General features: G+C 37.0%; 2 protein-coding genes across 2 annotated transcripts; both read left to right on the top strand.

Moving 5' to 3' along the window:
* The first annotated feature begins 748 nt into the window (after nt 1-748).
* On the top strand, nt 749-6,288 carry LOC127352582 (troponin I, fast skeletal muscle-like). Its single transcript, XM_051381096.1, has 7 exons — nt 749-876; nt 3,075-3,107; nt 3,877-3,913; nt 3,996-4,124; nt 4,418-4,507; nt 5,026-5,202; nt 6,024-6,288. Exons 2-7 carry the CDS (start codon nt 3,100-3,102, stop codon nt 6,117-6,119), a joined length of 537 nt encoding a protein of 178 aa, XP_051237056.1. The 5' UTR covers nt 749-876; nt 3,075-3,099; the 3' UTR covers nt 6,120-6,288.
* A 2,729-nt stretch (nt 6,289-9,017) lies between these two features.
* LOC127352581 (troponin I, fast skeletal muscle) lies at nt 9,018-17,927 on the top strand. Its single transcript, XM_051381095.1, has 7 exons — nt 9,018-9,140; nt 13,226-13,259; nt 14,043-14,079; nt 14,204-14,332; nt 14,686-14,775; nt 15,521-15,697; nt 16,744-17,927. The coding sequence occupies exons 2-7, from the start codon at nt 13,231-13,233 to the stop codon at nt 16,822-16,824; spliced, it is 543 nt and encodes a 180-aa protein (XP_051237055.1). The 5' UTR covers nt 9,018-9,140; nt 13,226-13,230; the 3' UTR covers nt 16,825-17,927.
* The last annotated feature ends 1,718 nt before the right edge of the window (nt 17,928-19,645 follow it).

Genomic DNA, 19,645 nt, shown 5'->3' with positions numbered 1-19,645 from the left:
AACTATTTAATCAGGAATGTTTTACAAAATTGAGTTTAGTTTAGTTACCCTACTTAATATTTTCGATCTGTTTCAACACATTTTTTTTAAGTTAAAATAACTTATCGCATTAGAGTGTCTAACATTACTCCAAATTAAAATGCAGATTAAAATTACCTTTTATAAATACAGCTTGACACTTTAATATCTATATTTTCTATATATTAGCGAGTTAAAACAGTTTAGGGGCATAGAAACAGAACTATCACCAGGACCTTTACGGGGTTTTTCTCTCACGTTCCTCCTCTGGCTGATCTCCTGTTAACAGTTTCTTAATAACAACCACTTAGCGTTTCTTAAATAACAACTTGAGTCTTGAACCTCTGCTGGGAGTTTTTTTCTGCCCTCCCACCTGCTGTCCCTTCAACTTTCATCACCGCTGCTCCCCGGTTTCCTTCATCAAGCCTGGCGTCTTTCATACACTTCATACATGATAATAATCTGTTCATTGACTCATATGTGGGTGATTCTGACTCTGCTTCTCCTGCTTTTTACCGCCAAACTCACGAGCAGCTTCCTTTTTGGGGGTTCAGGGGGTCCCGAAAAGAGGAGGAGGAGGGGGGGCGAATAATGCAATCAGTGAAACAAATCCAGAAGGAAAGGGTTATTTATAATTATCAGATAGGGAGGAGATTTGAGGGGTAAAAGGGGGGTCAGATATAATGTTTCATGTGCCGGGTATCCCCATTGGTCTGTGAGAAAATCGACTTCCATAAAGAGAAAGATGGGGTTTCCTTTGCGTTCGGGGAATGCAATATATACCAACTTATAATGCCAAAACTGAGCTGCTTACCAAAATCTTGCCACTCCGTCCGGTTTCCCGTCTTCGACTACAAGGTGAGAAATCTTTTCCTCTCTGTTGACTCACATACAAAGCTTTATGCAGTTCACTAAATAAGAGTTTTTGAGCTGCGGGATGGTGAAGGCGATGATGTCGGTTGAGGAGTTTTTGGATGTTAATGTGGTTTGTTTTGGGGGGTGAAGCTGTGATGGGGTGTGTGAATGTAAAGTGATAGTCCCGGTGTTTATCGCTGTGTCAGCACAGACTGAATAGATTTAATATGTCAGTCTGATCTGGTGGTTTATTGGCTTCATGTTTGATTCAGTTAAAGAGTCCAAGAACATATAAAAGGTACAAATTATTGACATAGTTTGCAGTATGTTCTAATTCAGTTACACATACATGGTTTATAATGTAAATTTAGTTAGGATCTACATGTGGTTTCAAGAATAAATTTATATTTTCTTACATTATTTGGATCCTCCACCAACATTTTAATCCAATAAAACATCTCTTTAATCCGTTCTGTATTTGATTGAAAACTTAATTTGACTTTTCAGAAATCATTATCAGAATAAGAAAATACTTTATTGATCCCCTGGGGGAAAATTGGTTGTGTTACAGTTGCTCAAGTGGCTAAAGAAGACGTTATAAGAATAGAAATAATGCTAAGAACGTTAAAATATGTGCATCGTATTACAATATATAGCAACAATAAATATTAAAAATATAAGTGTAAAACTATGTACATTATATTTGCTGTGTGCTACAATTTCGAAGAATTTGGCAATAAACCCCAACAGGAGATTTCACATGTTAAAAAGTCACCTTTTTAACATTGGAATAAAAAAATGTCTTTATGCTGATGATACTCTACTTTAAATTGATGGTTTAAATTAGGTGTTTATGTCTTAGCAGCAAAACCTAAATATATACTGGTGAATAAAGAATGAGTAAAGTAAATATTAAAATAATTTTTAATATTTTTAATATTTTATTAATACATTTTAACTGGTTATTAAATAGTTTTCAATATAACACTGATCTCACCATCAGCGAAAAGATTGGGTCAGATTATCCTTGAAATCAACAAATCGAGGTGGTGGAAACACTACAGCTTTTGTCTACAGGGGGCGCCAGAATCAACATGAAATGAAAGCTCCTTGTTGCTGCTTTAAAGTTATTATGTATAATACAAGTTTGGCAGTTAAAACTGTTTGTTTAAGAATAACTGAAAAGGTCCTTTGGTAAAACTGGATCTGATTGACATCCCTGCCAACAGTAATTAGTTACATTACTACTTATATTACATTTCTGCTACTCCACACACAATTGGTAATTTCTCTCCAAAATTCAGATTTCTGCTAAATGTTTCCAACAACCAAACTAGTTTCCTCCACAATTACAAAAATGAATCCAAGGATGTGATTGGAGACACCAAAAGCAATATTGTAGTTAATTATTTTTTGGGGGGTAACTGTAATATGATTACTGACATTTATTGGTAATAAGTTACATTACTAGTTACTGGGAAAGTTATAATATTATTAACATCTTATTGTCTGGTAAGTTCAACCACTGTGGTTAGGAGCTGATTCTTCAGTGTCCGTTACATAAATCCATTTCTGGTCAGTTTTTTGTTCTTTATTCTATTAATGATCTAGATTTGGAGAAATTATTCCCAACTCTACGTCCCATTGGAGAAACCATTGTTCTGACGTCTTCTTATACATTTTAATCAAACATTGGAGGAGGCTTTCGTCCTCTGTTCTCCGTTTGGACACAGCGTTTGTTGATCTGGATTGTTCTGCAAGGTCTCTATTTTCAGAGGAGATGGATATCGTCTCAGTCACGTCAGAGATGTTTTTACCAACAGAGAAGGTATCAAGTGTTTCCTGATAATCTTCCAGAAGACAGACCTTTCATGAGAGGGATGCCCAGGGGGGGGACAACTAGACCACTAGATCCTTGTCCGAATTTAGACTGGAGGTTTTTTCCTCAAGGCAAACCTCTGATGCTCCCAGTTGGTGTCACGTTTCCTCTAAGTAGAGTTATTATTTCGGAAAGACCCGGCAGAGGCATTCCAGTCCTGATCCTCCTCACCCCGCCTTAACATTGTTTCCTGTTCGTTGTGCATCCCACACATAATGGCTTGTTGTTGTTTTTTCTGATTAATAGCCACTTGACAACCATTATCCGTGTGTCTTAGTGCTAATCCTTTGATTATTTCAATTTTTTTTTTTTTTTTCTGCAGGTTTAAAGCCAAACAAAACGCCAAGATGTCAGAGTAAGTAATACTCAATCATCTGTATGTTCATTTTATTTTGGAAGTTAAACTTCAGAATGTCAAATGTTTTCAACTTTAAGAACTTTAGGGCTAAAGAGATATGAGTCGACTAGTCACTACACATTAATGATATCCATTTAATGATTTAAATATCTATATTTGAACAGCAGCCTGTTAAACAGAAATAGCAGAAATGATTGTGAATCAGAACAAGCAGCAAGGAGACTGAACCTTTAGTTCATTTATACCAACACAGTGTAACATCACACAGTCTGGTTGTTCAACACACGGAATAAATAACTTCAAACTTCACTGAAACAAATCCTGGCAGACTGATCGATATGATAATTGATGGATAATGTTAACAGTTTCTGATTAATTAACTGGTTTTGTTCCTCTCCTGGGGGTTAGGGTTAGAAAAGTGCGCCAACTACGACTCTTTTCGTAGTTAAGTCGACTATTAGGGGGGAAGCCCTAAACTTTTGTATATTATCTAATCAGAAGTATCGTATATTTTATGTAAAACAGGACTCTTCATATGTAGAAGTGTTACAGAAACAAGATTTCTGCAAATCTAATAACTGAAAAAAATAAATCTTTCATTTGGTTTAGTATTGAAGCCAAGTGTTAATGTCAGAAGAACTGCTAGAGGTTTCTTTTTAATGTTTCCAATAAACATTATTGATTTCAAGACTTGTTTATTGGTTTAGTCATAAATATAAAATCAGAGATCCATCATAACAAACTGATGTTTTCTCAAACCCTTCAGGAAAAAGATGTCGTCGAGTCGCAAGCATCACCTGAAGGTAAGAAATACCTTCTTGCTGCTGAGAGTCAAAACGTTCACCGTGCATCCACACCTGATCTTACGTGTCTGTTGTCTGGCAGAGTTTGATGCTGTCGATCGCCAAAGGTTTACTGGAGGACGAAGAGAGGGAGCAAGAGGAGGAGAGGACGAGGTACATGGATGAGAACTGTCCTCCCGTGTCCATGCCCAGGAGCATGCAGGAGCTGCAGGTATGTCCCATAATGCAGTGCTTTCTCTCAAAGTGGGGGCCGCCAGGGGGACCCCAGCAAATGTATTATTATAAATTATATTTATTATTATAAAATATAATTTATAGGAATATATAACAAATTGAAATCTTACATCTTTCTTATTGCCTGAAAATGCTAATGCTAAAGTGTCATAGGGTTCATAGCACACAAACTAAGTTTTAATTTAGATGTATTTGATATTGTGATGAAGTATTTCGGGTCCACAGTGCGTCACTTTGGTATTGTGACATTTTGCCGATGTTTGTGTTCAGGAGTTGTGCCGTGAGATCCACCACAAGATTGACGTGATCGACGAGGAGCGATACGACCTGGAGAACAAAGTCAACAAAGCCAACAAAGAGGTAGAACCTTGTTTCTTTTACTGATCGATACACCCAGTCGACTCAATAGAGAGCAGGGCTCTTCTTTTATACACTGTAAAACAAGATAAGTTCATTTAACTCAAAAAATAGTTGAAACTTTAAAAAAATGCAAGTATAACTAACTTAGTTCTGGTTTAAGTAGTTTTAGTAATTTTAAGTGACACTGACTTACTGTAAAAACAAAATATCTAGTAAAAACTACTTAACTAGGAATGTTTCTGTCACTTAAAATTACTAGTAAAAGCAGCTTAATCAAGAATATTCTAAGAGTTTGTGTTACTTGTTTGATTTAATCAGTTTTGAACATGTTTTTGAGTTAAAATAACTTATGGCATTAGAGTATATCTTCAAATAACGAATTAAAACAAAATTTATTGATTGAAAAACATTCAGTGGTTGGTATTTTGTCTGGGCTGTATTAGATTGTTAATCTCCTTCAGTTCAGTATGAAGCTGTTTTGTAGTAAATTCAGAATGGGTTCCATCTCCACGTTCCAGATTGACGACCTGAAGATCAAAGTTCAGGACCTGATGGGCAAGTTCAAGAAGCCTGTCCTGAGGAAAGTGCGTATGTCCGCCGACGCCATGCTGAAGGCTCTACTGGGCTCCAAACACACCGTCAACATGGAACTGAGGGCCAACCTGAAGCAGGTCAAGAAGGAGGTGAAAGAGGAGGTGAGGAACTGGCCGGTTTGTGGATGTTTTGGATGAAACTGCCTGAAATGCAGGATCAGGTATCGTTGCGTTTGAGTACAATCTGATATCACATCATTTATTAGCTCTGCTGCTTCCCATCAGTGCCCTGTTTGCCAGTTTTTTTCTCCCCAGGATGGCGAAGTCATGGCCACTGTTGGGAGTAGCGTGTTATAAAGTAGCGTGTTACTTATTCCTTTTGGTAACTACTGTTGATTTTTTTTTAATTAAATAACCTAACCATTGTTGAAACTTTCATTGCTTTTAAGTTAAAACTAACTTAATTTTGTCATTTTTATTTGTACTTTTGAAAACAAAATACATAGTAAAAAAGTACCGTTGTAAGAAATTACTTTTTCAAATTAAATAACACAATTACTACAATTTAAATTGGCTCGTTACTTTAAAATAGTGGTAGGAACGCTACTCATTGTTGCCCTCTGGTGTTCGGGAGTGTTAATAACTACATGCATTTGTCCCACAGCAACAAATAAAAGTAAAATAATATATATGACAGCTGTGAGCATTGCTAAGAGACATTTAAAACAAACTTTACTTAGTAACTAATTGACTTTATGTGCGGTAATTGAATTACTCCGATTATCGTACCCTCATATTTTCACCCTAACCCAAACCAAGAAGACCCTCGTAATGTCTAGATTCATTCTCTTTGGCGATTAATATATTTTGCTTCACCTGTACAAGATTTAAAAAGTAAGTAAAGTATATAAACATAACATACCCTAACTATCTCTATCGTTAGCTGGTTCTAGCTCTGATTTTTGCTCGTCTTGGTGTTTCAGGATAAGGAACTGCGTGACATTGGTGACTGGCGTAAAAACATTGAAGACAAAGCCGGCATGGACGGGAGGAAGAAGATGTTTGAGGGCGAAGCTTAAATCAATGTCCCATCAGCCCCCCAAAAAACTGCCTCTGCTCTACCGGAAGTATTATAAGTTCCTGTTTTTTCATTGCCGGTTTATCCGGAAAACTGCTTAGATAGCACAAATAAGTTTTTTAAGCTGTAAACTATAGAAACCGAATAAACAAGCAAGACCTTCTGAAGGAGCCATTTTGTCCTGCTTACTTGGATTTACGCATTTTCGTGTTAAAAAAAACTGTCTCAAAAGAACAACTGACCCTTCCTAAGCCCCGCCCCTTTTTGGCTCTGCGCTCCAATCACAGTTGAGTGAGCCTCGGTCAACTTCCTCCTTTCCTGTACATACATACGCTATCTGCTAGGCTAATCTATGTTGACAAGAAAACCACATTTTAAAGATGGTTAAAAAGATAATAGCGACATATATTAGCTAACAACTTGCCAGGTAATCTACATCAATATTTAGCGAGCTAGTTAGCTGGAGTTCTGCTACAAAGCAAAAGATACTATAAATACTATAACATATGACAGCAATATTTTAAATCTATCACCTTAATAGCTCTGAATCAGTGACTTCCAGGGTTCATATTTAAAGTTTAAAGTTACTTAAGTTACATAACGTGTGTCAGGTGACCTGCGGCGTCACTTAGGAAACTTATTTTAACCCAAATGATATTTTCCTAAACCTGACCAAGTAATTTTGGTGCCAAAACCCAACCAAACTGCTACCGTTTCACACTATGACAGTATATATAACGGAGTGTGTAATGGCCAGCAGGGGGCAGCTCCACTGGCTGCAAAAAACATCAGATAGTATTGAGTCTTATGGAGAAATTAGTCAACTTCTTAGTTGATTCAAGAGCTCAGTAAACAGTTTCCTGATGAGTTTATGGTCTCAGTCCCTAGTTTGAGTCTTCTTCCATACAGCATGATGTTCATTTAGTAACTGATGGTCCCATTTAGAGTCAAATAGACCATAAAGCAGACGACCTGGGTTAGAAACAGGTTAGATAGATAGAAACTGTTAATGAATGCTTCTCTTAAGCTTGTGGGGGAAAAGCAGTGAACATAAACACGGAGCTTCAAACTGAGTTTTGTTTCATGGTTGTTGCCGTTTTATGATGTGTAAAAACCCGTAATGGTGTCGGACACATTAGCGAAGGAGGTGGAAGTTTATGGTGAGAAATATGAACCCAAAGAATTTCTCCCCATAAATTAACTCCGTTTATCTTCTGACTGGTGACATTTGGTTTCAAATCGAAACACAAATCTCTTTTTGTGAGTAGAATTCGTCCAGTTGAGGAAAAATGAGGTAAGTTAATCCTTTTCTTAAATAATTTATTATTTTAATAGGTTGTTTTAGTTGATTTATTTTTATCGTAAATGTGTATATAATGAACTGGAAATATAGTAAAACACACCAGAAATAATATAAAATATTAGAAATTAGAATTGTTGACTACTGTTTGTAAATAAACACTCAAACATTTCCTTATATGTGCTTATAACTACATTATAATGTGTTATAAACCGTATATTAAACTTTAATACACTGCTTGTAAATGCTAAATAGGAGGTGAAAATAAACTGGTCTTCATCAAACTTTATCAGCTTTATAGATTTAAGTTTTATAGATTTCAATTACTGGTTTTATATCATATTTAATTGAGTTTACATCAATGAGAAGCCGTCTGTTTTGTCTGACAGTTTTATTTTTTACATTTCAGGTATTAATCTGAGTATCTTCCTGCAACGACACACAGTGAGTTCAACTTTCATTTAATCCGAATGTAAAGAAAAAGGGTCCTTTCGATTGGTGGCGATTTTAATATATAAACGACAAAATCTGAGTTATTGATTTTTATCTGATATTGTTGAAGGTTTGTTTTACATCAGAAGTAAAAATATCAAGGTAAAATGTTGAGTTATGATTAACTGTCATCAGACTCAAACATTTAAGCACCTTGTGGACTTCATCTCGAAGTCAGCGGACTGAGGTTGACGTGAGTTTATCACGCTTTATTCTACGACATAAAATTTGTCAGTAAATACAAAATTTTTGGATCATGTTTTGAACGTGTCTTTAAAAAGGCGGTTGCTAACAAGCGACTAAATTAGACTACAGAGGTTGTCTGCCACGTTAAACATCTGTGCGCCGAACACGTAAAGTTATCTGTTAAATAATCAGGTTCTAGTGCCCCTAAATGGTATTTGTAAGAATCCACCAGGCCCGAATGAAAGCAACCAATCAGAGCAGAGAAAGAAAGTTGATTTCTTAGTCTCAGATTGTCAAATATTAATTCTGGGAATGAGACTCAAACGTCAACTATCTTAAATCCACCAACCTGAAGCGTCTTTCTCTGCTCTGATTGGTTGTTGTCGTTCGGGTCCAGTGGATTCTTACATATAGCATTAAGGGCACTAGGAGGAGCCAAAGGAACCTGATTATTTCACAGATTATCTGTCTCATGTTCTTCTGTCGGGATATAGTGAAAGCTTCAGCAAATATAACAAAAACGTATTTTTAGAAAAGTTACCTACTGCAATTTTCTGTAAATTAACTAACCTATAAATCCCTTTTTGTTCTTATTAATTAGTCTTTGTTGCATCTTTCATCAACATAGTGACACATATTTCATCCAGTGAGTGTTTACCTACTATTTATATACATAATAAATCAAAGCTCTAAATCATTTCCATCCGTCTATATATATATTTATATATTAACTGTTGATTACAAAATGCCTGCGTGGTTTAATCACTTTCCTGCATTCTGTCCGTCAGGAGCTTGATGGCACAAGATAATACAGATAATAATCTTAAAGGGCGGGTTATTTATAATGAGGCGAGCCGAGGAAGGGGGCAGATGACACTGTACTGTATTTCATGACCTTGCCAGCTCATTGGTTTGACCAGTAATCCACTTCCATAAAGAGAAAGTGGAGGATTTAGAGGGCTATCAGAGATTGCAATATATACCTTCTTAACACTTCGTCTGCCTGGGACTCTGGGACTCTTTAACACGCTCCACTCGGTTAAAGTAAGAACTCTTTCTCTGCCTGTTTGATGCTAGATGACAAAGCATTGATTATGTCGGTTGTTGCATACACATTCTTTGCAGTCGCAGATGCTTCATCTTGTCTGTACGGCTGTTTGGGAGTTTATGTTTGTTGAGAGGAAGGTTGTAGAAAATACGTTTATTTTTTAGCTTTTTGCAGAATATTTGGTCGAGAGGATGTGTCGGCTTTCGATTCAAGTGTTTTTAGTTAGTTTGATCAGTTTAAAAGCCAAAAATTGATGGTTGTTTTGATGTTTTTGTGAATTCTTAACTAGGAATTTAATAATTGTGGCATGTTTTGTTGATGTTACATCAGGTGAAATTCTTCAAAAAGTGTTTGAGTGTTTTTTCTGGATTTCTAAGGGTTTTAAAGGACTGTTGTTTTAGCAGCTCTTTGGATATGCGGTCGACTGTGCTGCAGTGGCAAACCGATGATATACGGCCTGGTGATGTGGCACGCTGAAAGGCAACACCACTACAAGGCATGAACTTGGAAATCGATCCCTCAGTGTTTATCCTCCTGTCAGCGTCAAGGGGTTCAGAGGAAAACCCAGTCTAATCTGCCGCGGCTGCCAACCTCAGTCTCTGCCTTCACTGTAGACTTCGCTTTAATCCGCGCTCACCAAATTTAGCCTGTTTTTCTTCACACGCATTCAAACGCTTAAGGCAACATTAAAGGTTTATTTCGTCAAAGATTTTGCTTCGGTTATGTTTAAGTAACAGTACTCTACCTTTCTGTCCTGTCTTTTTCTCAGCGTGAAGCAGATGAACTGTACAAGCATCTGAGCAGCAAGTTATTTTTGTGATACACTCTAACGTCTTGTCCATCCGAGGGATGTTCTGTGGTGTTGGGTTACTGCGAACCCTACCTACCCTCCCTCCAGAGACAATCCCCAACCCGTCACATACGCACACACATTCAAGACAAAAAATCAGCGCCCCAAATTTAACCCTGCAGATATTATTCCATCTCCAGAGTAACATTTTGTTATGCCCTCTGGGTTTCGAATGTCCTAAAATACATTGTCAGCCCCGGAGATACCCCCTCCGTCGCCTATTATTGGTTCACAGAAGGCGACCATTTGTTCCCGGGCCAGCTATGTGTTTAAGGATGCCTGCAGTGGTTGTCAGACGTCTTTTCTTTCAAGATGAACTCGCTGTCATTTTATTCTCCTCCTCCATAATGAAGAGGTTAGGAACAGCTGTGGCTCCAGGAATAGAGTCTTAATCCGCTGCTGCATCACAGCTCCTAAACAAACAGCTACGTGGCCCTCCGGGTAGCTCTGGAGGAGGCCTCAAAGTCCTCCAGTCGGGCGCCTAAAGGGCCGTTTGCCCAGTCCGGTGGTTTCTGTTCATGCCGACGAGCAGCGGGGGGGAAGTAACTGAGTGCATAAACTCGAGTGCCACTCTTCTACAACTCAGCGGAGATTATCTGACAGTAAAACACATGTTTATAGAGTACAATCTAGTAAATATTAACATTTTGTGTTATAATTTACAACAAAATCAGATGTAAATGAAATGTGAGCGGCAGTTTTAACCAATTTCGCCCCTAAACTCCTTAAACTCAGTGCTGTAAACTCAGTGCTGTAAACTGAGGGATGTGATGTTCTGTTTGCGTTAAAAACTATTTCTTAATGTTCTTTAGTTTCCCCCAAAACATTGTGACCCTTGTATTTTAATCGCTAGCTTTTAATCAGTACACAACCCTAAAACTTCTCTTACGGTTTAATTTACGTACATTTCAAAGAGGGAAAGGATGGACGGGCCCGACCCCGAACCACTGGATTAAACTAGCTAACTTTGTATAAAAATAGATGTTAAAACTAGCTACAGCAATAAAATGCTGCTTTAACAGTGATGCATCAACAATCTAATAATGTACGGTAACGTTAATGTACTTTTGTTTAAGTAGGAATTAGTTTTTTCATTGGCAACATTTATCTTTCTATAATGCTAACTTTTAACATATTTCCATACCCTCATTTAGCATGGTAATATTTTATAAGACAGCTTATACATGTTACACTAGCATGCATTGTTTACACAAGACAATAATGTGTAAACAATTAGCATTTTAGCATTAGGTTCCAAGTTAATTTATTTAATTTTATCCTGCAATGAAGTGAAAAACAGGAGTTTGAATGTAGAACTTAAAGTAAATGTACGTTGTACTTTTACTCTTCCGTCACTGGCAGATAGTTTTGGTTTTATTTGGCTGCTAATCCGCTCGGCTCGCGGAGATTTCTGCCTTAATCCCAACAACAATGGCGGTGAATGGAATTTCCTAGAGTTAAAAATATATCAGCTGCGATGGGGAGGTTGAAACCGGCCACATGAACACTGTTGTTCTGGGTTGTGGTTCAGGGCTGTGTTTTAGTTATTCAATGCTGGCTGTTTGGTATGAGGACAGCACTGAGAGTAAATGACACACAGAGGATCGAATTAAACCCATAGTTTGGATTACATATCACACGTACTTCATCACTGCCAAACATTTCTCCAAATCATCTTGTAGAGAGTTTAAGACGGATGGATGTGTTCTCACCTTCCAGACTGGTTTATATTAGATTCAGGATAATGTGAAACCCAGATTTCGTCCATCAAAGTGAACACGTCTCTTAAATTATGTAATTGTTCTTTTCTGATGCGGTGTAGACTTATAAAATCAATCAATCACTTACTGAAGCTGAAGACGTGATTTTTTAATACTGAATTAAGAAAATCAAAAGCTTAAATCATATAACCTATAATATTTAATATTTAACGTATTAATGTAACATAAAGATTATTAATAGTCGAAAGAGTAAAAAGATGCATCAAGATAAAAAGTCACTGCTATCAATAGCGGCTGTAATGCTAATTATACACCAGAAATCCTAAAGCTTGTTATCGGGCTAATTTGCATCATCATTTTTCTTACTAACATTTAACACATTAGCCTGCTGGTGTTAGCATGTTATATTAGCATTAGTTTTGGAAATATTTGACCAGCTAATAGCTTGTTACACCAACATGCTATAGTGTCGCATTTAGCTTGCTATAATACTAACTTTTACCACGTAACATTCAACATGTTCCCATACCTTTATTTAACATGGTAATACTCTAAAGTGCAGCACATAAATTCAGCATGTTACGCTAATGTGCAATATTCAGACTGTGTTAACAATTTTTTGTTAATCTTAGGCTAAAAGTAATTCAGCCGTCAGTTTCAGAGGTTTCCTGTCATGAAGTTGGAAATATACATTTTGACCTGTTGGTGGCGCTAAAAGAACATTTAATTTCATTGCAATCCATCCAATAGCAGTGGAGATATTTAACTGCCCCGGCAGTGTTGCACCAGTATCCCCAGAGCCGTGCTGCTAATAATAGCGCCGTGGTCCTCAAAGGCATTAACGCGGCCCCGGTTACAAAGTTCAGTTCCGCGAAATTTCCTGGAATTATCGTGATGTCTCAAGATAGAATTAACATAGAGAGCCAAAACACGAAACACGAGACAGGTGAGCTTCTACAGTGGGAACGAGGAGGAGGAGGAGGAGGTTGAAACAGAACAGCTGAAAGTAAATATTTGGAGGAGCTTTGTTTTTAATCTTTCCTATTGATATATGCCCGGAGGTTTCACTTCATACGTGGACAAAGTAATAAAAACATACCTGCATCTTAAGCCTCTAAAAATATCCAGAAATCTTTTGTTCATGTTTCGACACTCAGAAATCTTTTGAATCACTTGTTTGTATATATTTTTTTTAATTTATAAGCTCAACTTCAATACTTTTTTTACAATTATTATGGTTTATTGACTCATATAACCTTTTAGTTTAGGATTAACAGATTTTAGGGATCTGAATCATTTCAACATACTCAAAGAAAATACATCAAAATAAGCAAAAATACCGATGTACGCACTGGTGGACCATTTCTACTGCAGTAAAACATATAAAAGTGTGTATATTTTGTGTGTCACATGTACCAGATGTTTGAGAAAAATCTATGTTTTATCATTAAACATCAAAAGTTAAAAGAAAGAAGTAATTTTAATGGAGTCCTTTGTGTTTTTCTACCAGGTAACATGGATCCTGCAGCTAAGATGGTTGATGAGTGAGTGAACTGTTTGAAATGCATCGATATGTTGTTTATTATTTACTGTTTGTTAGATAGGATGTCTCATATACTCGATTGGAAACAGGCATCATTTTAAGCCTTTAATATAATGTAAAGGGGTGAGTTGTATAAACGTACAGTTGTCATGAAAGGGGGAAATTAGCTGTAAACATGTTTATTTCTGCTGTATATTTTAATATGGGGCTTATGGAGATAGACTCAGTGCTGGAGCCAGCCTCTAGTGGTCGTTAGAGGAACTGCAGTCTTTATTACTTACCAGTTGGTTACGGTGCAATATAAAAATTTTTTAATGTAAAAATTCTTTACTTCTCAGTTAGTTCAACCAAAAAACGCAGAAAATCGGAACCTCTTCAGAAAACTTTCGGAGTCGGTGTGTCAACGTAATTGACACAACGTGAGGTCGTAAATGTTCAGACAATTTCGGCCAAATATACATAATTTAATAATACGTTTATTTATTAGTTAAAGTTGCTTTAACAACTTAAAACTTTGCTAACGTGTGACTAAATCATATTAAGGTTAAGTGTCCCATAGTGTGTGTGTAAAAGTGAAAGAAAAACATTAATGTTGACCAAAATGCTGGGTTTTTTTGTCAGTATGTTGGCATTTTATCTTATTATGGGACATTTATCTTATATTTATTTTATAAAACAGTTGTATCATGATTCTAATAAAACACATAATAACAAATGTATGCATTTATTCATAACAATGTACTTTAATTTAGATCTGATTCATGTTTTGTGTTTTCCTCTGCAGGAAAAGACTGTCTGCGAGGCGTAAGCATACTCTGAAAGTATGAATATATTTATTATTTTATTATTATCATTATTATTATTATTATTATGTATAAAGAAGAAGAGCAGAGATGCTGCTTTAGACAGTTTCAGATGAAAACGTTGCTGATGTCTCACCCACAGAGCTGTATGCTGGTGGTGGCCAATAATCTGTTGGAGGCCGAATCAACTGTGAAGGTGAAGGAGAGGGAGACGTTCCTGGCGGATAAATGTCCTCCTTTGGAGCTGCCGTACTCCAAGGACGAGCTCGAGGTGAGACAGAAAGGACAGACGGGTTATTACTGTGTGTCTGACTGAGCTCTACATGGCACATTTAACGCATTAGTACATAAACATATTAACAGCGTTCTACTTAAGTGCAATTGCAATATGATGTTTGTACCATATGGTGCAGCTCTGATGTGAATAATCCCTCTGTAAACTCCGCTAAGGCTTCAAACTAGCTGTTTTCTTTCAATATACAGGCGACATTAAAAGCACAAACTGATAAAATTTTACAAAAATAAGACTAGATATTAAATAATTTAAGTTTATTTCAGATAAAAGAGGTCAAAACTTAAAAAAACATCCAGTAAACTGAATAACAGACTGTTTTATCTCTTCAGGAACTTTGCAAGAAACTCCATGAGGAGATTCACATCAGTGAGGAGGAGAGATACTGCATAGAGTTCAAGCTCAACATGGTTCTCAATGAGGTGAGACACTTTTACAGGTCTGTTTATTGTACTGATTCTAGTTTAACTGTAGTTTTATAAAGTAATCTACTTTAATTTTAACCCTTTAAGATCACATCTTCAGTTATATTGTTCTTATATTTAACTATGTCTGCCAAAACATTTACAAATCTCAATTTCTTTGTAGTGTAGTGAACACAGCCTCCGAGACAGACAGAGGACAGTTTGACGACAGCGGTACCGAGGTGATTTACGTCGCTTAAAGAAGCTAATTGTCACCAACAGTAATGTTAAATGCTGTTAGCTTGTGCAGCTTATGTTACCTAACTTAGCCCCGGGGTAGCAGCAGCCAAAACCGGCAATAAAACCACCTCAGTACTTTATTCCCTGTCGTCAAACTGTCCTCCTTAGCTAAATCCAGCTAATGGATCCACTACAGCTGCTGGATTGGGGGGACGTAACACACCATCCATCCAGTTTCCCAACTTCCTACATTGAATACTAATGGGTTGGGAAGGTTACTTTAAAATGTAATTCGATACAATTACTCAGTAATTCAGTAACCTAATCCAAGTATCACAATATAACTTGGTTACTTTCTATTACTTTTGGATTACCTCAACACAAAATATGCAAATAAAGAGAAAAGAAACATACATCCGATGACTTAACGTATTCTATAAGACAACAGAACAGCACTGCCTGTGTAACTAACCTGTAATAGAAACGTTTTTAATTGTTTCTTCTGTCCCGAATCGTCCTGAAGGTCAGAGACCTCAACATAAAGATTGTGGATCTGAGGGGAAAGTTCAAGAGACCCCGTCTGAAGAAAGTGCGTATGTCCGCCGACGCCATGCTGAAGGCTCTGCTGGGCTCCAAGCACACGGTCAACATGGACCTGAGAGCCAACCTGAAGCAGGTCAAGAAGGAGGTGAAAGAGGAGGTGAGTTTATAGCTGGTTTAGTCTCAAACTCAACAATGCCATCGATAGTCTACAACACGTTTTCCCTAATGTCGGGATCGGACTGTGCAATATTAAGAAGGTCACTGCGTCAGATTCAGGGATTATAGAGTCACAAATTCTTGGCGTGAACCTGCCCAAGAGACACAACAGATTACATGTTTCTCTCCGACCAATCATTGCTTTCCAACTATCCCAACGTGTGTGATGTTGCCAGTTAGGAGGTGCGAGGGAAAGACTTCCAGGAACGACAGTATTGGTCAATGTTTGGAGCACATGCTAGTATTTTTCTCTGGACTTTGTGAGGCGTCCCAGATGTGGCGTTGATTGTCGTCCATTATGACACACTACATGGGATAAAACAATCAATTGTTGCGCCCGATGCCCATTGTCGGACTATAATCGGGCTGATATCGTGTAGTCTGAACCCGACTAAAGAAGTGGCTGTAGGTCATTTTTGGGTCGTACAAACTCACAAGTGAATTTTCTGTCCATCTTGCATGCGGGATTTACGGATTCATCTGGTTTATTTCAATTTAGTTTGGCCATCATAAGGTAACAGCAAGCTTGGAACCCATTGGCTATCGTCTGATAACGATTTAGCTCCTGGGGGCAACAGTCAATGTTTCAGGGTATCTGGTGTAGACAGCGGATACCTGGGTAACTGATATCCGGACCAAGACCTCCTCGTTTTGGCGCTGGTCATTGTTTACAATTCGGTTAGCAACTGGATTCTGTCCAGACCACATTTCAGTTAATCTCTATAAATAGATATCTGCATATGAATGTAGATACATTTAAAAAAAAGGTCATAAAAAGTTAAATTCTTGTAGCTCTTTCAAATGTGATCGATACTACTCGGACTCAGAGCGGAAACCAGAACACTTCCGATATGAAGCACTGGCAATGATATTAGCAATTACGTCAAGTACAGTCAAAACCCGTAGATATTATTTGTATCTGTTCAACCAATTAAAATATGTTTATACATTGGTGTAAACTAAATTAAACATTATCTGTGTTCACAGGACAAGCAGCTGCGCGATGTGGGCGACTGGCGTAAGAACATCGAAGACAAGTCTGATAGGAAGAAGATGTTCGATGGTTAAATGTGATCTGTCGTCAATCGTTTTCGGGACAGAATTCAGGTTTAATGTCTTTGTAACTGAAGAGTTTTATTCCAAAAATACTGCATATCCACTGTAAAACCTACCTTATTGAACAGAAGAGTTGGGAGGTTATATTGATCAACAAGCGAGCGTTATTAAGCTTTATTGGTGGGGGTAAAGTAGGTGATGAATGGCCTTAATCGTTTAAAAGTGATGATAGTTGATTGCGTAAAATTATATTCGTACCTTATCCTTCTGCGATGTGTGGAGGAGGCGGAGTTCGGGTAGTTTTTGGATATCTTAAACGTTGGAATAAAACTCTTCAGTTGAATCTAAGCTGCCTTCTGCTTTCTGCCTGTATTGACACTGTACTGTGATGTATTTGTACTGTACGTACTGATGTCAGTTAGGGTTAGTAACTAAAATACTGCCGTACCTGCGATGTACCGTCATAAAAAACCTACACAGCTACAGCTGCCCTTGTATAATCACCTTCATTTACTCTGTGTGTTGCTTATATGATACTATTTTTATTTATTTATTGCTTTTACTTCAAAAGAGATATGTCTTACAACATATCTCTTCTGCATTAAAAATAATAATAAAACTAGCATCATATGAACTGACAGCTGAAGAAATACACTTTTATTTCACTGTTTAACATCTTTTGTAATACAAAATGAGTGAATAATGCCTACTAGAGTTCTGTTAATTAACTCATCCACATGCAGACAAATCATCGAGTCATCGTTAGGCCATTTTGTTCCATAAAGCTTCAGGCTAACGCAGATTTAGCTTATTTTCAAATGTAATTAATCAATTGTTAATAAATCTGTCTCATTCTAACTCTATGCTAATTGTCTGCTTCCATCCATGCGTGTCACATGTTCGATGTCCGGTGGAGAGTTGGCAAGAAACAAAGAGTTTAGCAAGCTAACGGTCAGTAAAGCAAGAAACACTCCTCTGTTGCAGAAGTTTTTAGTTCAGCCGACTTTCTGTACTAAACAACATCATGTCATCTTTTCTAAACTGTTCAAACAGGAATGTGATGTACTTTTCTCGTCTTGTTGCTGTCACATTAAATACAAGAAGCTTCACGTTTACCTGGTTCATGTTGAATTTGTAAACTCTTTGCCCGAGTTCATTTTCAAAATACTGTAAATTTAGATCTTAAATTAAAGACCTTTTGGGAGTGTCGGCCGCTTACCGAGAATTTGGGGACAGAAGCAGAAGATTTTAGGTTAGCACGTTAGCATTATGCTAAAAGTGAGAACATGAGAACTTGTAGCAGCGGGCTTGTATAAGGTGAAAAACACGTTGAGAAAGAAAGAAAATATTAACTTTTCTCTCATCCTGCACAACTTTAACCGTAACTGCTCGAGAATTAACGCTACTTGCTAACATTTACTTTAAGCTAATGTCTTGCTTACGAAACTTTTCATGATGAATATTTAAAAGTCTTATAAAAATTAATAAATTCTCAGTTTGCAGAATATAAATCAATAATTTGGGATTTTCTGAAAGGTTTACTTCAAATAACACTCCTAGTTCACAGTTCAGTTGATCGTTAGCTAATGTTACGGGTAATTGTTAGCATGGACAAGCTACCTAAAGACTTTATTTTGGTGTTAACAAACAGACTGCTCAGATTTAAATAATTAAGTTAATTTTTGTAGCCTTTTTATTTTAATATTTGATGTTTGTTCAACGTTACAAATAGCCAAAAAAACCTTTTTCCAGCCGGAGCAGATAAGGTGAGTTTATTACTTTTATTATTTATGGATCTTAAAGTCACATTTCTCTCACAATAATTACTTAACTTTCTCTTTTTCTTTTCTTACTGCAGATTATTGAATGTGAGCTGTTCTTTGCTGCAGAGGTAGGTTCGTTGTGCTGTCAGATAAATCCTGTCTTCCCTGCTGGCATCAGACCATAAATCTTGTGGTTTTATTGCCAGTAACAATAATACAAGCAAAACAATCTTACAAAGTTATTTATGTGGACGGGGGAGGTTTCAGTTTCAGCTGCTCCTTTAGTCTCTGCAGTTGTTTCCAATTCCTTAACGGGAATTTTGTTGAGCTGTCACAGAATAAAACAGTGATTACCTATCTGTGGTATGTAGCAGTATATTCAGTATTAAACTATTAATTATGTAGGCTCTCTATCTGGTTCCAGCCTGTGAGTATCAGTGATTTGCTGTATTTCTGCTGAGCAAACAGTCATACATCATGAATAGTGATGTCTGAAGAGTATGACACAGGATTGTCAGACATTTAGTGTAGAGGCTTGTGTTTCGTGGCCCCTCTTTTACAGCAGTCCCATAATAGTCCCATAATAATCCCGATCACATAAGCCTCTGATCTGCACTGACAGTTACAAATGACGTGGTTTTATGGTTGGAAATGAGAAAGTCAGTCCATATAATGACGTCATACTGAATGCTAAATGCATAACAATCATGATTTTTTGCATTAATGTGAATAATCTATAGCCTATTTAATAGTTTTTTTACACAAATGTTATAACCTTTTTTGCAGATAAAATGGATGAAAAACAAGGTAAAAGCTCTTCCCTGTAAGTCATTATAAGTTTGAGAATGTGTATGAACGCGTGCTTTTCATTTTAGGGGATGCTTATATTATTTAAATGCACAATAGTAGTAGGATGGAAGCGCCTTCACTGACTTCCTTATCATTTTTTTAAATCAATAAAAAAAACATGGAACAGAAATCAGAGAGCTATTTACCTTCGCATATTTACGTATCTCCTGTAAAAAAACAAACAGGCAGTTAGGGAGGAACTTCCCCGGTGGCTAAGTCAG

The sequence above is a fragment of the Dicentrarchus labrax genome, unplaced genomic scaffold (genome assembly GCF_905237075.1).
Source record: "Dicentrarchus labrax unplaced genomic scaffold, dlabrax2021, whole genome shotgun sequence".
Classification (NCBI taxonomy): Eukaryota; Metazoa; Chordata; class Actinopteri; family Moronidae; genus Dicentrarchus; species Dicentrarchus labrax.
Note: the sequence above shows the minus strand (reverse complement) of the source record. Positions and strands in the feature narration are given on the sequence as shown.